Genomic DNA, 18,307 nt, shown 5'->3' with positions numbered 1-18,307 from the left:
TATACCACATGTGGAAACTATTCTAACTTCAACATGACTTTTAGTAAATCTATTTTTTTTTGTTAACTCCTTTTTTTTTAACAATTTTATTTATTTATTTGAGAGAGAGAGAGGGAGCACGACTGGGGGAGGGGCAAAGGGAGAGAGAGAAGCAGACTCCCTGCTGAGCAGGGAGCCCACCCTGGGCAGCTTGATCCCAGGAGATCATGACCTGAGCCTAAGGCAGACGCTTAATCTACTGAGCCACCCAGGTGCCCCTGTTTTTTTGTTAATTCTATTTAACAGCATATGGAAGGACATAGGTATACAAGTTCCTTTAACTTACGCTATGATGGGGATGGGTTTATGATTCATTCAGCTAAACTTTAGAATTAGGTTAGGTCTGGAGTGCAAGTTTTTTGTTTTTTGGGGTTTTTTTTGAATTTTTAAATTGTTTTATTATGTTCAGTTCGTCAGTATATAGTATATCATTAGTCTTTGATTAGTGTTCAACGATTCATTAGTTCCGTATAATGCCCAGTGCTCATCGCAACATGTGCCCTCCTTAATAGCAAGTTTTATAGATACCATAATAGGTCATCATTCTGATTTCAGAAAGTCAGTCACCTTAAATAAACTGTAATCAATCAGCTTTGAGGCTACTTTTAATTTCAGTTGGCATGGTAATGGCTAAATGGATTAAGTAAGGACTACAGGACATCTTAGATAAAGCATTTTCTATTTTAAAGTCCTTATGCGTAGCCATCTTTATTGTGGTTTTTTTTTTCTTAAAAATTTTCAATTTGATGAGTTCAGTGTTTTCTTGTTTTACTTGCTAGCAAAAGAAAAAGAATATTTTGGGGCATCTGGGTGGTTCACTCGTTGGGCGTCTGCCTTCGGCTCAGGGCGTGATCTCGGCATTATGGGATCGAGCCCCACATCGGGCTCCTCCGCTGGGAGCCTGCTTCTTCCTCCCCTACTCCCCCTGCTTGTGTTCCCTCTCTGTCTGTCTCTCTCTGTCAAATAAATAAAATCTTAAAAAGAATATTTTGAGCTGTACCTCTTTGAAGCATCAATGGGTAGATACAAATATATTCTTTTACACCCACCCCTGAATGACTGCATTTTTTTTTTCTGTCCTCCTTTCCTTCATCCTTCTCTTATTCCAGCATAAAACAGCAGTATATTTAACACATACTTGTAATTGCTAGGCCCTGAAATAGTCACTGGGATGATGAATGCTCATTTCTTCCCAGTGAGAGCCCCCATCTAGTGGGAGAGAGACAGGTGACAGCCCCACAGGGTGGAGTGACAAGCTGCAGGACAGCTATGGAAGAAGAGAGGAAAGTTACCACATTTAGGTTAGGAGACACGTGAGGCAGGCTCCCAGAGGGAGGGAGGGATCCTGAGGCGTTAGAAAATACAGCAGGGAGTTACGAAAGAGAGAAAGGAAGGCAATGTGTTCCTGGAAGAAGGTCTGTCACATGCACTGGTGGGGAGGCTTGAGACAGCAGATGCACTTATTTCCCTGGGGTGGTAGAATGGGGTGCCTGGAGACCAACATGGTGGAGGGTGAGACTCAGAGCTAACTCTGGTTCATAGTTTGAAGTTTCCATGCCCTGAGGTCTGGAGGCCACAGGAATTGAATGAGGGGATCTAAAGGAAAAAAAAAAAAAGAAAAAAAGAAAAAATTTATACAGAATAAAGTGAGACCAGAAGCCCAGAGGGGAGGCCTCTGTGGTCTACACGAGAAGTGGTGATGGTTAGACCTAAGGAGGGGGTAGCAGGGATGGCAAAGGTGGGGTTAATTCAGAAGATACTTCACAGGAATTGGTGGCCAACTCTTTGAGAAAAATGTGTGAGAAGACTTGAAGACAGACCTTTTCCCCAAAAGTAGCTGGCCAAGGGCCATGCTGGGTGTTGGAATGGGACCTGGGACATCTCATTGTCTCCTCCATTTTCCATCTGCCCTCAGTCCATAATAGATGGGACAGGGAACTCTCTCTGTGGATGGGTAATATCTGCTATGAGTGGCAGCCTCTTGTCTTTGATTGCTAGAAATCAGGCAGCTGCTCAAATTTCAACTTTTAATTTGAATGGTCAAGTAGTTGAATTTTGTCACAACTTCGTCTGGATCATATTCTGAATCAGCTAAATAGACTTTTTAGGTAAGATGAAGAATCTTATCATTTTATTGCCATGTAGAATGAAAGAGCATTCATACTGCAAACTGTGGACTTACCATTAACTTTGGAACACAGCTGTCATTTGGTTCATGAAACAATGCAAAGGTATAGTTGGGGAAGCAAAACCCACATGAAAACAGCAAACAGCATTAGAGAATAATTATATGGGTCTTCCTTTAAATCTTTCACTGAGTTAAGAAATGTTTTTCTCTTAGAGGCTTTGAAGTTTTTGGTCTGAGATGTAGTTTGGGAAAAACAGAAGTAGAATGAGGATCTTAGAGACCTTGAAATTGCCTTGTCACCGTGAGGGTAGTTTGGAAGCCTTCAAGTGACAGACAATTAATTACAAGAGCAGAATGAACTCTAATAAGGGAGAGACCAGCGCTTGATATGTTCAGAGAAGGCTCCATGGAAGGAGTGAGCTGCGTTGGCCTTGATGTGAGTAGGGTTTAGAAAGAGAATAAAAATGCAACACTCGGTCTCACAGTAAGAAAATCAAGGTCCACATTTCTGCTCGCTCATTTTCTCACTTTGAGAACATGACTGAATCTCTCTGGTCCTCAATTTCCTAATCGGTGAAATAGGAACAGTAAGATTTATCTCTTGGAGCTGCTGAGAGCATTTAATTAGGTCATAAGGTAACAATTGGTGTGATGTTGGCACCTGGCTGGCCGCAGAGCCCTCAAATGACTCTCCATGAATGAGTAGAGGGGACACAGGTGTCCAGGCACATGTTCTGAGGTCAGGGAGGGATAGCACCAGGCAAGACATAGAGGCTGTGCAATGATCAGAGTTTGCCCATCTGCCTGCTGTTATCCACAAGTATGTGTTTGATGGAGGAAGTGATGGGGAACTACAAGTGTCTTTGAACAGATTGCCTTGAGGGAGGAAGACCATTCTGGAGACAGTTGATGGGCTGTACTGTGTGGACAGGAGGGCCAAGGGAAAGTGCGCTGGCCTGCAAGTCTGCCTCCGCAGAACTCTTTCCGGCTTCTCATCTTTCCTCTTTACTTCCTTGTCAAAGGAAGCACTATCATGATAGGGACACCTGTTAGCTGCGTGGCCTTGGGTAGTAAATTCCTCAGCCTCTCTTTACCTCCATTCTCTTATTCATAAAATGGGAAGATACCTAATAGGGATTTCTAAGGGTTAAATAGCGTATTTATCCCAGTGCCTGGCATATAATAAGCACTCAGTGGGTGATAACACCCTTCTACCCTTGTCCCTCTGTCCCTTCGGGCCACTCATATCCACATGATTTTGGAACATGATTGAGGACACACCACACAGAAGAGGCCATGGAGCAATCCAAGCATTGGGAAATTAATTAGAATGAAGGCCTTGGGAATATAGTCTAAAATGTGAAAGTACAATATATTTTTGAAGGAACCACGGCAGTTGGGGGTAAATTGTATGCAGGAGATAAAGGTGACAACTGAGAAAAATTCAGCTGAGGTGTAGAATAAATACGTATGACAGCACTGGAGTTTTGGAGCCCAATTCCTTCTATCATAGTTATTCCTTCTATCATAGTCTCATGACCTAGGGTCATTATAAAGCTTAGCACAGTTTTTGATTGCCCGGGTCATTGGGAAGATTTATAGAGACTTAATTTAAAATACATTAGCTGTTATCATAAGGGAAATTAAAAGAAAAAAGAACCAAACAACCCTTCGCTCTTATGTGTGTGCCCCATGGCTTACACTGGCTGTGGACCGAGGATCTCCCTAATGTCATGCTCAGTTGGGTGACCTTGGCATTAATGAAGCCATTTGGGGGGAAAGTACTAGACTTAATGACAGAACACACATGCCCTTTGCTTCCTATTATTGGCTCTGCATCACCGAGAAGAAAGCCACCGATGCGATGATTTTCTGTGATTCCAAAGGAGGTCAGTGTTCTCACACTTCTTTATATCCTATGATGTATCTGCTGTTTCCAGCTTTTAATGATGAGCTGCCACAGAAAACAGCACCACGCAAAGGGCCTCTAGTTAACCTTTATTTGGCAAGGAAAATAAAAATTATACGAGGCCACTATCGTATTGCTATGTTTAGTGATCCAATTTTTGATACCGTATTTGTGTTGTCATTTTACTTCATCCATTGATTCTTCCAACAAATATTTATTAAGCATCCATTTTATACCAGATATTCTGAGTGCTGGGGTACAGGGGTGATGAAAAGTGAGATCCCAGTTTCCTGCTCCATAAAACTCACATTCCAGTGGAGGACAGAGATAACAAATACACAATGTCAGGTATCTGCATGTCCTATGAAATCAAGACTCAGCAGGAGGATTGAGAGTGATAGAGATAGGAAAAGTATGCCAGGTCAGGTGGACAGGGAAAGTCTTTCTGAAGAGAGTTTTGAGCAGACTTGACTAAGGTGAAGGAACAAGGCACAGGGAGCACCAGGCAGAGAGACCAAGTACGAAGAACCCAAGTCAGGAATGAGCTTTGCGTGTTCGAAGAGCAGCAAGAGAACAGTGTGCTCAGTGTCCCATAAGGGAGGAGGGAAAGGATTGAGGGCAAAGGCCAGGCCATCTTTCTGGCTGTGACGGGAAGCCATTGGATTTTAGTTTCCAGTGCCATAAATTAAATCTTACCTAGACTTTGACCAATTACCATCTTGACTAAATGCCATCCAGTAGAGAATGGCAATATTTATGTACGTGCCCCCCACCCCCCACCAAATAGCTTCCAGTTTTACCTTCAGTAGAACTGAATCCCTGTCCCTGTTGACAGCTTAGGGAAGCTCACATCCATTCTTTGGAAATATATGACTTCTTGGAGGCCATGAATTTCAAACATGAAAAAAAAAATTGGACTGCATCTAACATTGAAAAATACCTGTCCTATTATAAGCACACTACTATTCCTCTCTTAACTACAAAAATAATCCCTCCCTTTAACAAACAGACCAAACCAAAGATCACTGTATTTTGAACAGCCCTTGGTTTTTTTTTTTCATTTATTTAACAGTTTTATAGCCTGTTCAGAACATTTTTGTAAAACTGTTAAAAAGGCAGAATATACTTTAAAAGTTAGAATACAAGTTGAAAACACACCTTTCAAAAAAAGTTCAGTTTCTGTATATTTTTAAGCACAGATTCCAGATAATTTTCAATATTCAGCTCCCTCCAAGGAATCCCTGGGGTCTTGAGAGACTGTCAGACTACATGGGCCCCATGACACTAAGGTGTATGGCAAGAATGGCTTACGTTGCCTTTTGGGGGTTGACATAATTATTTGGTTGAAACTATCTCTTCTATTTCCTTAATCACCCTCCTCCTCCACTTCCTGTTGGAAAATCAACTATATTGGCAAATGTGCTCACTACAGCATACCAAACAAAGGGTTACACAAACAAAAGGAAACCAAAATATAATTTTTTAAAAGATTTTATTTCTTTATTTGAGAGAGAGAGAAAGCATGAGCTGGAGGGAGGGGCAGAAGGAGAGGGAGAGACAATCTGAAGTAGATTTCTCGCTGAGCACAGAGCCAGACGTGGGGCTTAATCTCAAGATCATGATCTGAGCCGAGAACAAGAGTTGGCCACTTAACCGATTGAGCCACCCAGGTACCCCCAAAATATAATTTTTAGAAAGGGAGCCAGCAACTTTGGGTAATTATAATTCCCCAATACTCTGTATTAAGTCTTTGGGTCCTATCATAAGTTTTAGTTCAAACTGCAACAGTTCCACCTCCAGTCTGCATCTCCTTGCCCAGAATCCTCCTAGAATGCTTTCTGCTCTCTTCCCTCAGAAGAAAGGAGGTCTACCCTACTCAAAGGCTTTGGACATTGGGGTCACTCAGACCCAGCAGCAAGAGCAAGCATGGGGGTTGGGGAATAGATGGGGTTTTAGAACAGCAAGAGGGGAATATCAAGAGATGAAGCTGGAGACCAGGGACCCAAGTCATAAAGAGCCTTCAAAATATTCTAAGAGTCTGGATTGTATCAAGGGACAAAGGGAATGCACTGGTGATTTTAAGCAGGGACTCACCTCATCCAATTAGTGTCTTGGATTCTTCAAGCCACTCTGTGGAGAATGAATTCAAGCTGGGCAGTAGGTGCCAGGGTAGACTATTAAGGAGACTACTCCAGAAACCAGCTAAGAACCAGTATTGGTCTTGTCTCAAGCGGAGTTCCTCTGAAAGCAGAGTTCGAGGGCCACGATTGGCTATTGATCACTTATTTGAGATGTGATTCCTGGATTCCAGAGTGAGGGTTGGGGGGTGGAAATGAGATCAGAAACTGAGGGCTTCAGAGGGGAGGGGGATGGGGGAATGGGATAGGCTGGTGATGTGTAGTAAGGAGGGCACGTATTGCATGGTGCACTGGGTGTTATACGCAACTAATGAATCATCGAACTTTACATCCAAAACCAGGGATGTACTATATGGTGACTAACATAATATAATAAAAAAATTTTAAAAAATAAAGAAACAGAGGGAAAATATCAATTAAAGTTGTTTTAATGAGCTTGTTGATGCTGTGGGCAGTTGGGGCCCATTGGTACCCTGAGGAATCCTCTGAGGAATCACACAGAACAGTGATTGTCAAAGTATCGTCTCTGGACCAGCAGCCTCAGCATCACTAGTAGCATATTAGAAAGACAGTACCTTGGATCCCTCCTCAGATCTACTGAGTCAAAACTTTGGAGGATAGCATTCAGCAACTTGTGTTTTAGTCGCCTCTTAGGTGATTGTGATGCCCTCTAATGTTTCAGAAGCACAGGCATAGAACGTGTCTCAGAATCCTTCCATGGGATTGGAGGATGGAGAGGAGGGGCACCCCCCCCCACGCCCTCACTCACTGTCATGTGTTTGTCTCCCACATTTCTGGATTGCATCAGTGAAAGTGAGTAAGCATTTGTGACTCCAGAGAAGGCCCTGAGACAGCAGAGAGAGACTCGCGCTCTTGGATGGTACCCTGGCAAGTGCATGGAACTGTCCAGCCCTTGGTGTGCTGAAACCAGATGGATGGAGGGTGTGTGGCACTTCACCACACACTTTGCCTACCCACCGTGATGAGAGCATGGCAGTGAAGAGGAAGAGAATATGAGGATATGTGATACATTTTCGAGGAAGAATCATCAGTACCTGATACAAGGAGATGAAAGAGGAAGATATGAAAGATAATTTGCAGTTTTATGGGCCATTTCCATCTGTGATTACCTTAGACTTACAATATGTCAATGGTTATTTCCCATGTAAACCTCTTTGATCATTTTTTAAGTAATGTCCCTTTGGATTGAAACCAAATTGAGAGGAGGGGTCATGGATCAATCATAATTAGACATGCTTCCAGAGGAAATCCAAGAGATTAGTTACCCTGCCCATTTGACAAGGGGTTTCCTTCTCTCAGCAGAATTTGAGCCAAATAGAGCATAGACTATGGATGACTGCATATTTACCTTCCACCTGGCCAGAGTGATTTTGGCATGGTGCCTTAAACTTTGTAATCTATCCTTGAGGTTGATTATTTTTACTAGAAAACTTTGTTCTATATAATCTCCAGCATTTTTCCTGGAAATAATTTTTTCAGCATGAGATAGTCATCCTTTATTACTTAATTTAAATATATTTCCATTTTATTGAATATTTGTGTCTCAGAATGCTGTCTAAATGAAGTAAAATTGCTTACTAGTTAAGCAATACTGAAGAGACCTATTGGCTATATAAATTATTTAATTTGCAAGTTGGGAATTATGTTTGTTAAGGGTATGTTAAAGCTGGACATACCTGCATTTATTAAATTAACCAGCACTCCTAGAGCACTTCATATCTTCCAGGCACTGTTTTGGAACATTTGCCATCATAATTCACTTGATCCCCACACCAATCTGATAAAATGAATGCTGTAATTATCCCCAATTTACAGATAAGGAAATTGAAGCCAAGAGACATTTGATAACTTGCACCAGATCATCCAACTGGAAGAAACAGAGTTGGAACTCAAGCCCTGGTGTTTAGTCTTTGGCTCTGTACTCCTAGCCATCACTGTCATCTCTTTCAGAAACACAGCAGTGAGTTCCATCTCCAGCTGCTTCTCATGTCTATCATTCCCTCCTCCTTGGCTGTTTTATGACCAAAATGATCTTTACTATGGTTCATATCCTTTCAACATGCTTCTAAGCTTCTAGCTCACCTAGACTCTGATCTTTTTCCCAGTCTATTCATGTGATGGCTGGAATCCTTAGTAATCTGTAGCACAAAGGCCCGTGTTTCTGTCTCAAAATAAGAATTCTAGAAATTGCAAGGCAAGTAAGATTAGCTTTACCAGGAATTATGGAAAGGAGAGGAAGAATGCTCACATTTGCTAAGTGTCTGACATACGGTGGACACAACCCATCTCCTCTCACATAATCCTGTGACTGCCTTGTTGGAAGTTCATCCCATAATTAATCATTGGAGATAGAAACGTTTCTGAGATTCTGACACCTTCAAATGCTGCCTTTCCTAGAAGTATCTGTATCATCTCTTTAAGAGAAGACTCAAATATTCTTAGTATCACAATAACTTAAGGCATTTGCTGTCTTTTGGCAGGTGTGTTCTAAACACAGTGCATGTGTATGTTTCAGGTAGGGATGCATTTTTTTCAGCACCTCACAAAACTCACCAAATAGTTATATAATCTGCTTTTTTAATAAGTACACTATAAAGCCATCATGGTACCTCACTTCACTTAGCCTCCAAAGTCCCCCATTGGCCCAGAAGAGTGCTGACATCAGGAATAATGGTCTATGTGTCTTCGTCAGATTTTTGGGAAAAGTTCAATACCATGCTGTGTTCTTTATTGCCTTTAGGGGATCCCTATTAATTTTCCCTTCATCTCCTGTTAGAAGAAGAACAGATACCAAATGCTTTGAGCAGTGCACACCCGAGAGGAATACTTACTCTTGATAATTACTCTTTGTTCTTTCAGTTGTGGTTCTGATTCTGTTTGCCATGGAGTGGATTGCTGAAGATCTTCCATAACCTAAATAAAAAAGAGAATGTCATATTCCCTTGGTTTAGTCACGTTCTCACACATGAGCCCAGTTTTTCCCAGTGCAAAGTAACTTCAGTGTGCAGAATCTCATTGATTTCCTACACCGAGGTCACTTTCCTAATTTGTTCCTGCTCGTAAATACTCTCTTTCAATTTTCTGTATATGTGACATGTCATTGGTATTTTAATGTTCATTAAAATTCTTGGAATTCTTCAAACATACCTAAAGGTATTAAAATAAGTTGTGTTCTTGTCTGAATTAAGGGTGACATTTCTCTCTTTTCAGTTCCTCCCAAATTTGTGGTTCAGCCGCGGGACCAGGACGGGATTTATGGCAAGGCTGTCATCCTCAATTGCTCAGCCGAGGGCTATCCTGTACCCACCATAGTGTGGAAATTCTCTAAAGGTATGACGTTACTTGATTTGCTGTTGCCTGCCAAACATGTTTGAATCTAAAGAATTAGAGGAGCATTTCAAGGTCCTTCCAGACGTGCTTCTGGCAACTAGAGGTGTTCCCACCTCCACCAAGTCTGTCTTCTCAGTTTACCCCTACTGGTCCGCCTGAGTGTTTTTAATTTGGACCAGGAATGTCTGGTCTTGTACAGCTTGCCCGGGGAAATATCATGAATGGGGCAGGGGATTCCATGGAATCCATGGAATCCGTGGAAGTTATTTCAGCCCCTGGGAAAGCTCTAGTTGCCTACTTCTGTGGTGTGACCACGACCCGCTGGGGAGCACCGCACACCCCTCCATGTACAGACACAAGAAGCAATTGTCAGAAGTGCTCATTGTTGGAAATCCTTTCCCCGGTACTTATACATAGGACATTAAGTGGGTTTAGAAGGTAAAAAATAAAATTGTTGATTGATTTATTTACCTGGTTATCTTAGAATATACAAATTCCATATCATTTGCCTGGTACGCTCTTTTAAAAGCACACACATCCATGCCATGTGTTGAGCATACAGTGTTCTTTGTTGAATATGTGTGTCTAATCACACTTTCTCCTCAAAGGCAAAGCAGCTTCGCCAGTCTTACTGTAAGGCTGTAAATGTTGCAGGAATAGAAACATGTAACATGCAGACTAAGGGGGAACATTCTAGACACCATAGAGATCATTTGTGTCCATCTTACAGTCCTCTCCAGGGAAGGGTTCTTAACTGTGCTCACCCACGTATGGGAGTTCTCGCTCTTTTCTCAGTCACTCATCTTTACTCAGTAATCTATTTATCAAACGGTTAAAGGCCGAATGCACACAGGTGGGATAAACAAATCAATCATGGTCTCTTCCTAACCATCTGAGACCTACTATGTGTGTTTAATTGTTCTGAGTGTTTTATTTATTTGCTTGCTTTATTATGGTTTGTATTCCAGATGTTGCTTTTTAAAGTAAACTGTTGCATTTTCTTATTATGAAAATAATAGTGCAACAGAAGCAAAACAAATAGGTCCCTTACCACCTCCTTCCAGGGGAAGGGGAAGAGGGGGGGAGAGGGTGCTAGAAACCACTTCATTGTGGGAGGGACTCAATTAAATTTTTAAGAATTCCCTGAGGCTACGCCCCTGTAGCCTGCCACATACATTGTCCATGTGAAAGCACTTTATTCAAAAAGCTAAAGCCTGTTATTCAGAGTATCTGCCCACGTGATTTTTTTATTTTAGGCCATATTTGAAGCCTCATGTTACATTACATGAAAACAAACAGCGTGCATTGAATGCTGTCTTGGTCAAACCCAGAGCCGTGGGCACCTCTGGAACTGGGCTGCCGCTGCTGGCCCCGCCCCCTCCCCATCCCCACTGCCCCTCCTTCTTTTTACCTTGAAGAGCTCTCTCTCTAATAAATCAGGTAATAAGCATCAAAAAACAAACAAACAAACAAAAACCCCACAGGGGTCTGCAAGATGCTTTGTAGCTACGCACGCGGCCGCCATGCCTGCAACTTGGGCTGTTTCATGAAGTAAGAGGCGAGGATGGACCCTGGGCAGCTAGTCGTGTCCAACACTCTTGCTGCAGAGGTCATGTCAGCTTTCTTCTGAGTTTTCACTATCATAAAAATGTCACAGTGACTCCATCTCATCATTCTTTGTACGTGTCCTTTTTTTCCAGGCATAAATTTCTGCCAGTAGAATGGCTGGCTCAGAGTAAGCAATTTCTATCCCTTTCAGTACGCCTTGGCCGCTGGCCAGAGCTGTATTCCTGTACACAACCTTCCCCAGTTTACGCCATTGCCTGTTTCCTACAACGAAAATAATACTGGTTGTTATGATTATTTTTATTACTTTTTTAAACAAGAGGTCTGCTTACTTTTAAAGATTTGAGAGAGAGAGAGAGAGCACATGAGTTGGGGGAGGGACAAAGGGAGAGAGAGAGAGAGAATCCTCAAGCCGACTCCCCACTGAGCACGGAGCCTGATGTGGGGCTCAATCCCAAGACCCTGAGATCGAGACCTGAGCTGAAATCCAGAGTTGGCTGCTTAACTGACTGAGCCACCCAGGCACCCTGATGCTTATTTTTAAATATCTTCCAATAGAAAAGGGGGAGACCGTAGAATACCATTTTAATTGTACAAGCGATAAAGATGTTTCTTAAGAAAAAATTAGCTTTGCTTATGGAACATGTTCCCCGTAGTCAAATATTCACTAAGAACATCAGGGCACCTTGCTTATGTGTGACCAAAAGAGATGTAAAGAAAATGGACTTGAGTGGTTTCTCTGAGAGCTGCAACAGTTTAATCCTGAGACTGCAGAATTCCAGAGTAAATGCAGAAGGCTTGAGGGGGGCTGGCGCAGGAAGGAGACAGTCTTTGTGGGAAGATAACGTTCTTACAGTTTTGACCTTGGGTCTGGATGCGCTAAATCTAAAACATCCAGTTCTGTCTCCTGAATTTTTGTCCTTTTACGCGGACAAACAAGGCCTCTTGTCTAAAGAGATTTTTTTTTTTTAAATTATGGCTGAATATCATAGTTGGCCTCATCTGTGTTCCCAGAAATGTATGGTGGCGGGAACGGGTTTCAGCTGCTGTCCTGGGGACCATCCCCTTGTTAGCCGCTCGGCCCAGGGAGGGGCTGCTATGATAAGAATCAGCTAGTGCTGCTGCCCGTGGCCTGTGGGGGCATCCTTTGCTCTCTGGCTGCCCAGGGACAGGGCTCCTTCTGTCCCCAGGGAAGCTTCCTCATGCAAACATTCAAGGGCAAGGGTCAGAGCATGCCTGGGTGTGTGGGGGTCAGAGAGGAGTGGGGAGTAGTTTGCATTTCAGATGAGGTTGTCAGAGAAGGCCCAGGAAAAGGTAATGTTAGCGAAGCCTGAAAGAAATGGGAGACGAGCTTTGTGCACGTTTTCAGGGGAAGTGCCGAAGGTCAGGGGGCCAGCTGGTGCCAAAGCCCGGGGCAGAAGTGTGTTTATGCCTAGAATGTTCCAGAAATACCAAGGAAGACCCTGAAGCCAGGGTAGAGTGAAAGGAGTTGTTAGAGGTCCCAGGAGGTCAGCTCTCCCATCAATCATTACAAGGATATGGCGATGACAAGGTGGGGGTCACAGTAGTGACAGTGAAGCTGTCCCCTTCCTTCCACTGCCATGCTGACCCCAGAACTAGGAGGCTGTTGGACAATCCAGGAGGGGCAGTGGGGTCTTTGCATCGGTCCTGGGTGTGGAGGCAGGACTTGCGGCTGGAGCCTATTAGGAGCCGTGAGCCGTGACATGGCTTGGATCGGGGTGACAGCAGTGCAGGAGGGGAAGTCGTTCAGAATCCACTAGGCTGATGGGCTGGCTGTGGGTGTGAGCGAAGGGGAGGCGTCTTAGACAAGAGACGGAGCGCTCCCACTCCCAGAGGGCCAATTGGGCTGCGGTCAGCACAGGAGTGCAGGTCTCTCTCTGTAGACACAGCCCTCAATCCCCAGGATAAGCAATGAGGAACCTTCCAAGTATACTTTTTTTTTTTTTTTTTTTTTGATAAATGTTTTCTGCAGCGTCAGAGCTCATACCTTCCACCTCTAGTCTGCTGCCACATGCCCGACTTTAGTTTTGCCTCTGCTCTGTGACACCGCCCTTGTGCTACCACTAGGCCTTGGCCATAGGTCTTCAAGCTCTGCTCCATTTGCAATGGTGTGTCTGTGTCTTTTTCACACATAAAGCCAGTTTGGCCGGTAGGAGACCGGTGGCTCACATTCTTTCTCGGGAGGGAAAGGGGGCTGCCTGACTTGCCGGTAGAAGGGATGGAATCATTTTGCTGCACGTACCAAGGGGCTGATTGTGGAGTCTGGCAAGTGTATGGTCTGTGCCTTGATGTCGTTCATTTGGGGTCCAGTTGTCCCACAGCTGCAGTGTGCTATTTAATATGTAGATTCTAAGCATCTTTAATTTGAGAAAACAATGCTTAAATTACATCTGTAAATATTTGTTCCCTTCCCTGCTTTTCATTTTCCCCTGCAGGGTTCCCTGTTGGGCATCACAGGGCTCCCTTCACCTATCCATGGCAGGAGTGGTTTTCTCTCTGAGTTTTTAGCCGTTGCCTCAAATATGATACTTAAATGTTTATTTACTGCGCATTGTACCCCAGCCAAGTCTGTTCTTCTTTGCACTCTCTCCAATTTTTCCTTCATGTTTGTGATTTCATTTTTTCTCCTCCTTTCTCACTCCTGCTGGTTCCTATTTCACTTTTGCTTGAGCTCTTGCTTCCTAGATAAGCGGCTGTTTTGTTCACAGCTTTCGTCTAACTCATGGCAGCGTTTTTCTGGTGCGATCCCATTACCTGATTGCTTTTTCTGCTTCTATCATAGTATCTTTGCTAGATGCTGGCTTCCTTTTGAGAACTCCCATTTGAAGAAAATTCATATCCCCAGAAAGAGATTGCTTTGTCCAAGTATCTGGTTCCTCACTTAATCCTGCTTGTCTACGAGCTCCAGCAGGTCCCCCGAAAGCTCCAGCCCCACCCAGCCTGGGCACACTGCGGTCCCTGGTGCTGGCTGTGCCCCGGTCCCTGGTGCTGGCTGTGCCCCTCGGATGTGTCCCCACTCTGACCACACATTCTGTGCTGATGCTAGCTCAGATTCAAGGCCACGTCGTCTGTCCTTGTCTTTCTGTACGCGCCTCTGCTCAAGGCGCACTTCTGGTTGACCGTTTACCTACTTTGTGGTTGAGATCTTCCGTGCCTCGTTCTCCTATTTGCACTTGTATGGTTGGTTTCCGGGAAGAGAAGAAATGCTGGATTTATGCTGTCATCCTTAAATCTTAAGCCCTATTGTTTATATACTAAGCTGTATTAAATTTGGGCTTTCTTTCAGAAAAATAAGTGAAGTGGGAATCTAGCAGAAGCGGTTAAGAAATCATCCGTTAAGGGGCGCCTGGGTGGCACAGCGGTTAAGCGTCTGCCTTCGGCTCAGGGCGTGATCCCAGCGTTCTAGGATCGAGCCCCACATCAGGCTCCTCCGCTATGAGCCTGCTTCTTCCTCTCCCACTCCCCCTGCTTGTGTTCCCTCTCTCGCTGGCTGTCTCTATCTCTGTCGAATAAATAAATTAAAAAAAATCTTTAAAAAAAAAAAAAAGAAATCATCTGTTAAGAGAATCAGCTGAGTTTAGACCCCAGACACAACACTGTCTGGCGTGTTACTGCAGGAAAATTACTTAACCTATGTGAACCACAGCTTCCTCGTGTATCTGGCAGATAAAATAAGGGGATTAATATGATGATTTAGTAAGATGATTCATAGAAAGCATTTATTCTGATGCCTGGCACATAGCAATTAGTCATTACCGTCAGTGGTCGTCTTCCGCAGCATACATGGCTACCAAGTCTTAAAACCATGTATTGAATAGCCCAACCTTTCCCCTACTAACATGAACTGCTTTACAGTCTGTGAAAAAAGAAAAATGCGTCCACTGAAGTCTGTTTTGGATCCTTTCCATTCTGGTATTGGGACCATATGTATTAGAGGGTTATCTCTTCCAAATATATTTTAGTATCTAGAACAATGATACTCTCTTTACTTGTTTTCTAATAATGTCCTGTATTTTTCCCCTTTTTTATTTAAATTAAATTAGCCAACCTATAGTACATCATTAGTTTTTGGTGTAGTGTTCAATGATTCATCAGTTGCGTGTAACACCCACTGCTCATCCCATCCCGTGCCCACCTACACGCCCATCACCCATTACCCCATCCCCCCACCCACCTAAAATTGTCCTGTCCTTCTCCCATGGAATTTTGTTTGTTTGTTTCTTCTAGAGGAATGTCAGGATAATTTTATCAAGTTCAGAAAAATTTCTTCTGAAAACTTTGGGAGATTGTAATAAATTTAAAGGTTAACATGGAGAACAGGGACCTCATTAAAATATCCAGCCTTCGCAGCCAATATCATGGACACTCTCTCTATTTATTTATATCTTGTTTTAATGTTCATTATAATTTAAGTGCTTTCTTTCTCTGTGTCTGAGGCACTATTCGTAAGCTTCTGCCTCCCAGTGTGTTTGGTCCTCTTCAGTTTTCTGGGTGGAAACTTGGCGCATGGATGGCAGGCTCTGTGGGCCCTCTGAGGCCACCTGTGCCTCTCCTCCCATTGAGGGACAGGTTACCCTTGTTTGGGAGAGTCCCATATTCTTCCACTCTCTAGGACACAGAGATGCCTGCAGTTGGGGTGGGGCCCTCCTCGTCCTGCCTGTTTCTCTCAGATTGCCTTTCTCCTGGCCTCTGCCTGTGTCCCCCCTCCCTCAGCGGAAGCACATTCACAGGGGAGTGACGCTCCCGCTGCTTCACTTTTCCTAAGGGGTGTCAGACTGTCCGCCACTGCTCAGTGCGAGGTGCTTTTGCTTGTGTTTAGGCACCTCCCACGGTCCCCAGAAAGCCGTTCATGGTGTCATTTCTGCATCTGCAAGGGCAGTCTGTCCGAGGGCCCGGCCATCCCTTACCATCAAGGTTCCGCAGTGTCCAGGTGCTGCTTGGCGCCAGCCCCCCTGCCCAAACCCTCCTCTCTTGTCATAGACTCTTAACAGGGGCCAACAGGGACTTGACTCTTTTGTTTAGAAATCTATAGACATGAAAGTGGACACTTGCAGCAGTTCCCTGGATGTTTCCAGGCACCACGCTCGATGTCAGACTGAGACACAGACACTATGCTCAGGTCCGACTGCTCAGGTGACCCCCCACACCCCCCCCGGAGCCTCCTCCTACTTCAGGGGCTTGTCCTGGAATGCCTCACCTTGGTCCTGCTCAGTCCTTCTCTCCCAAAGTCAAGGTGACATCCCAGGGCCGTCCACAGCCCCCAAGACCTGTGTGTCGGGATGACAAGAAGAACACGCCGCATGGCACGAGCCCTCAGGTGCTCCTGGGCTCACCACTTACCCTGTTCTTTGTGTGGGTAGAGTGCCCTGAGTCTCTAACCCCATGGTTCAGCCTCTTCTGAGCCATTAGTTTACTGGACCTACAGTGAACCTCCTAGGTCTTTCCAGCAACACCTGCTTCAGGCTCATGCACTAGGCTCATCCAGGCTATTGGGCCCACTTGTTGTCCAGTGTCCCTGTCCCCACTAGCACAAGAATCTGGAATTAACACAGGGAAGGAGCTCAAAGAATCTAAAAAAGGAGAAGACAATGCCTCTCTGTGACATAGTGATGAAAATAAACCCAACTTCAAGGTGGAATGTGGCTCTCTGTGTACAACAAAAGCAGCTCCACTTATAGGGTCCCCACATGGGGACAATGGGTCTCACTAAGCATTGTGAGTTCTTGGAAAAGGATTGTGAACAGAACAGAGGGGTTGGATACTCAACATATTTTTCAATTTTCTTCCTTTGATGGTAGTATAAAACTCACTGTGGATGAAAATCTTCTGCCTTCCTCTGGGCTAAAATAAGTGGAGTTTAGTGGCCCTGGGAACTGCTCCAAGATACCCCCCACCCTGACCCAGAGAAGCTGCAATTTCCCTGAGCCTTGGTAGGGTCACCAGGACCATAGGCCCCAGGCCCTTCTTGCCCTCCCTTCCCTTATTTTTCTCTGCTCCTCTGCTCCTACTCTGTCTCCCCTCTTCCTCATTGTTCTTATAGACAGAGGCAGGCACACAGAGGGCAAATGTTTGGGGATCTCTTGCTCCCGGGAAGAGGTGGCTGAAGGCCTTGTGTGGTGGATCCAGCTGCAGGGGCTCCTCATAGCCCACAGTCCCAATGCAAAGCCACAGTGGCATCAGCATAATGGGGCTACTTAAACTCCCTGCAGGATCACAGGTCCCATCAGCAAGTGCTGACTTGTATCAGTTCATGGTTCTATTTTCTGATAAGTGAGTGAGGGGCCAGTGTTCCACCTTAATGATAAAAAGGAATCCTTGCCAATTAGGTAGAGAGTTAAAGTCGAGCAGTTGGCGTGCTGAGCTAGTGAACTACTGAAGTGTAGCCAGCCCTGGGCAGGCAGGAAGCTAGTCCACCTAAGTCAGGTGGTTTTCCCTGGAGAGGGGCCTTCAGTACAGACAAAAAGGAATGAAGGGAAGGAAACAGAATTGCACAGTGAGCATAATTATATGCAGATCTACAAAACAGGGAACCTCGATGCCGCCCCAGTTAGGGTGTGTGTTTTAGCAAGAAAAGACTTAGTACCTGGAATTAGAGGCATGCAAAATTTTGGAAGGGTGGGAGAAACCCAGCTATCTCTCAGGAACTTGAGAAACGTGGGAATTGAAATAAACTACTCCCGTCGGTGGCTACAGCCACCCCTGGCTCGAGAGCAGTGATGTGTTCTCCCGGAAGTGCCGTTTTCCCGGAAGTGCTGTTTTCCCGGAAGTGCCATTTTCCCGGAAGCGCCGTTCTCCTGGAAGCGACGTTCGGCAGCTGCCTCTGCCCCGGCTTGTTGCTTCTGAAAGAGAATGCTGCTTTTTCCTTCACTGCACCTTCCAAACTGTTTTCAAGTGCCTCTCGCTGGTGAAATATAAACCATGGCCTGGTGACAATTCAGCGGGAAATAGGTTTTTTCAGGCTTCCGGTCCCTGTAACTTAGGGAAGAGATCGGAAGGGTACCAGGAGGCTGAGGATGGAAACGTCATACCCGATGCAAGCGTAGGGACAAAATGTCACGTGCACGTGCTGTACAGCCCGGAAGCTTCTTCTTCTGGGCTTGGAAATAGCTGTCCAGCCTGGACCTGAACCAGTGCCTCCGGACCCTACCTCTGTCC

The 18,307-nt window shown here is 44.6% G+C and overlaps 1 protein-coding gene across 1 annotated transcript in view; it reads left to right on the top strand.

Annotated features, from left to right (window-relative positions):
• The window catches only part of DSCAM (DS cell adhesion molecule), a 597,611-nt gene that overhangs the window by 350,815 nt on the left and 228,489 nt on the right, over window positions 1-18,307 (top strand). Inside the window, 1 exon segment of the mRNA XM_048215087.2 lies at window positions 9,446-9,565. Within this exon segment, the coding sequence (XP_048071044.2) occupies window positions 9,446-9,565 (120 nt within the window).

Source organism: Ursus arctos, unplaced genomic scaffold, assembly GCF_023065955.2.
Source record: "Ursus arctos isolate Adak ecotype North America unplaced genomic scaffold, UrsArc2.0 scaffold_4, whole genome shotgun sequence".
Classification (NCBI taxonomy): domain Eukaryota; kingdom Metazoa; phylum Chordata; class Mammalia; order Carnivora; family Ursidae; genus Ursus; species Ursus arctos.
The sequence above is the reverse complement of the archived record's forward strand: the minus strand, read 5'-3'. Positions and strand labels throughout refer to the sequence as shown.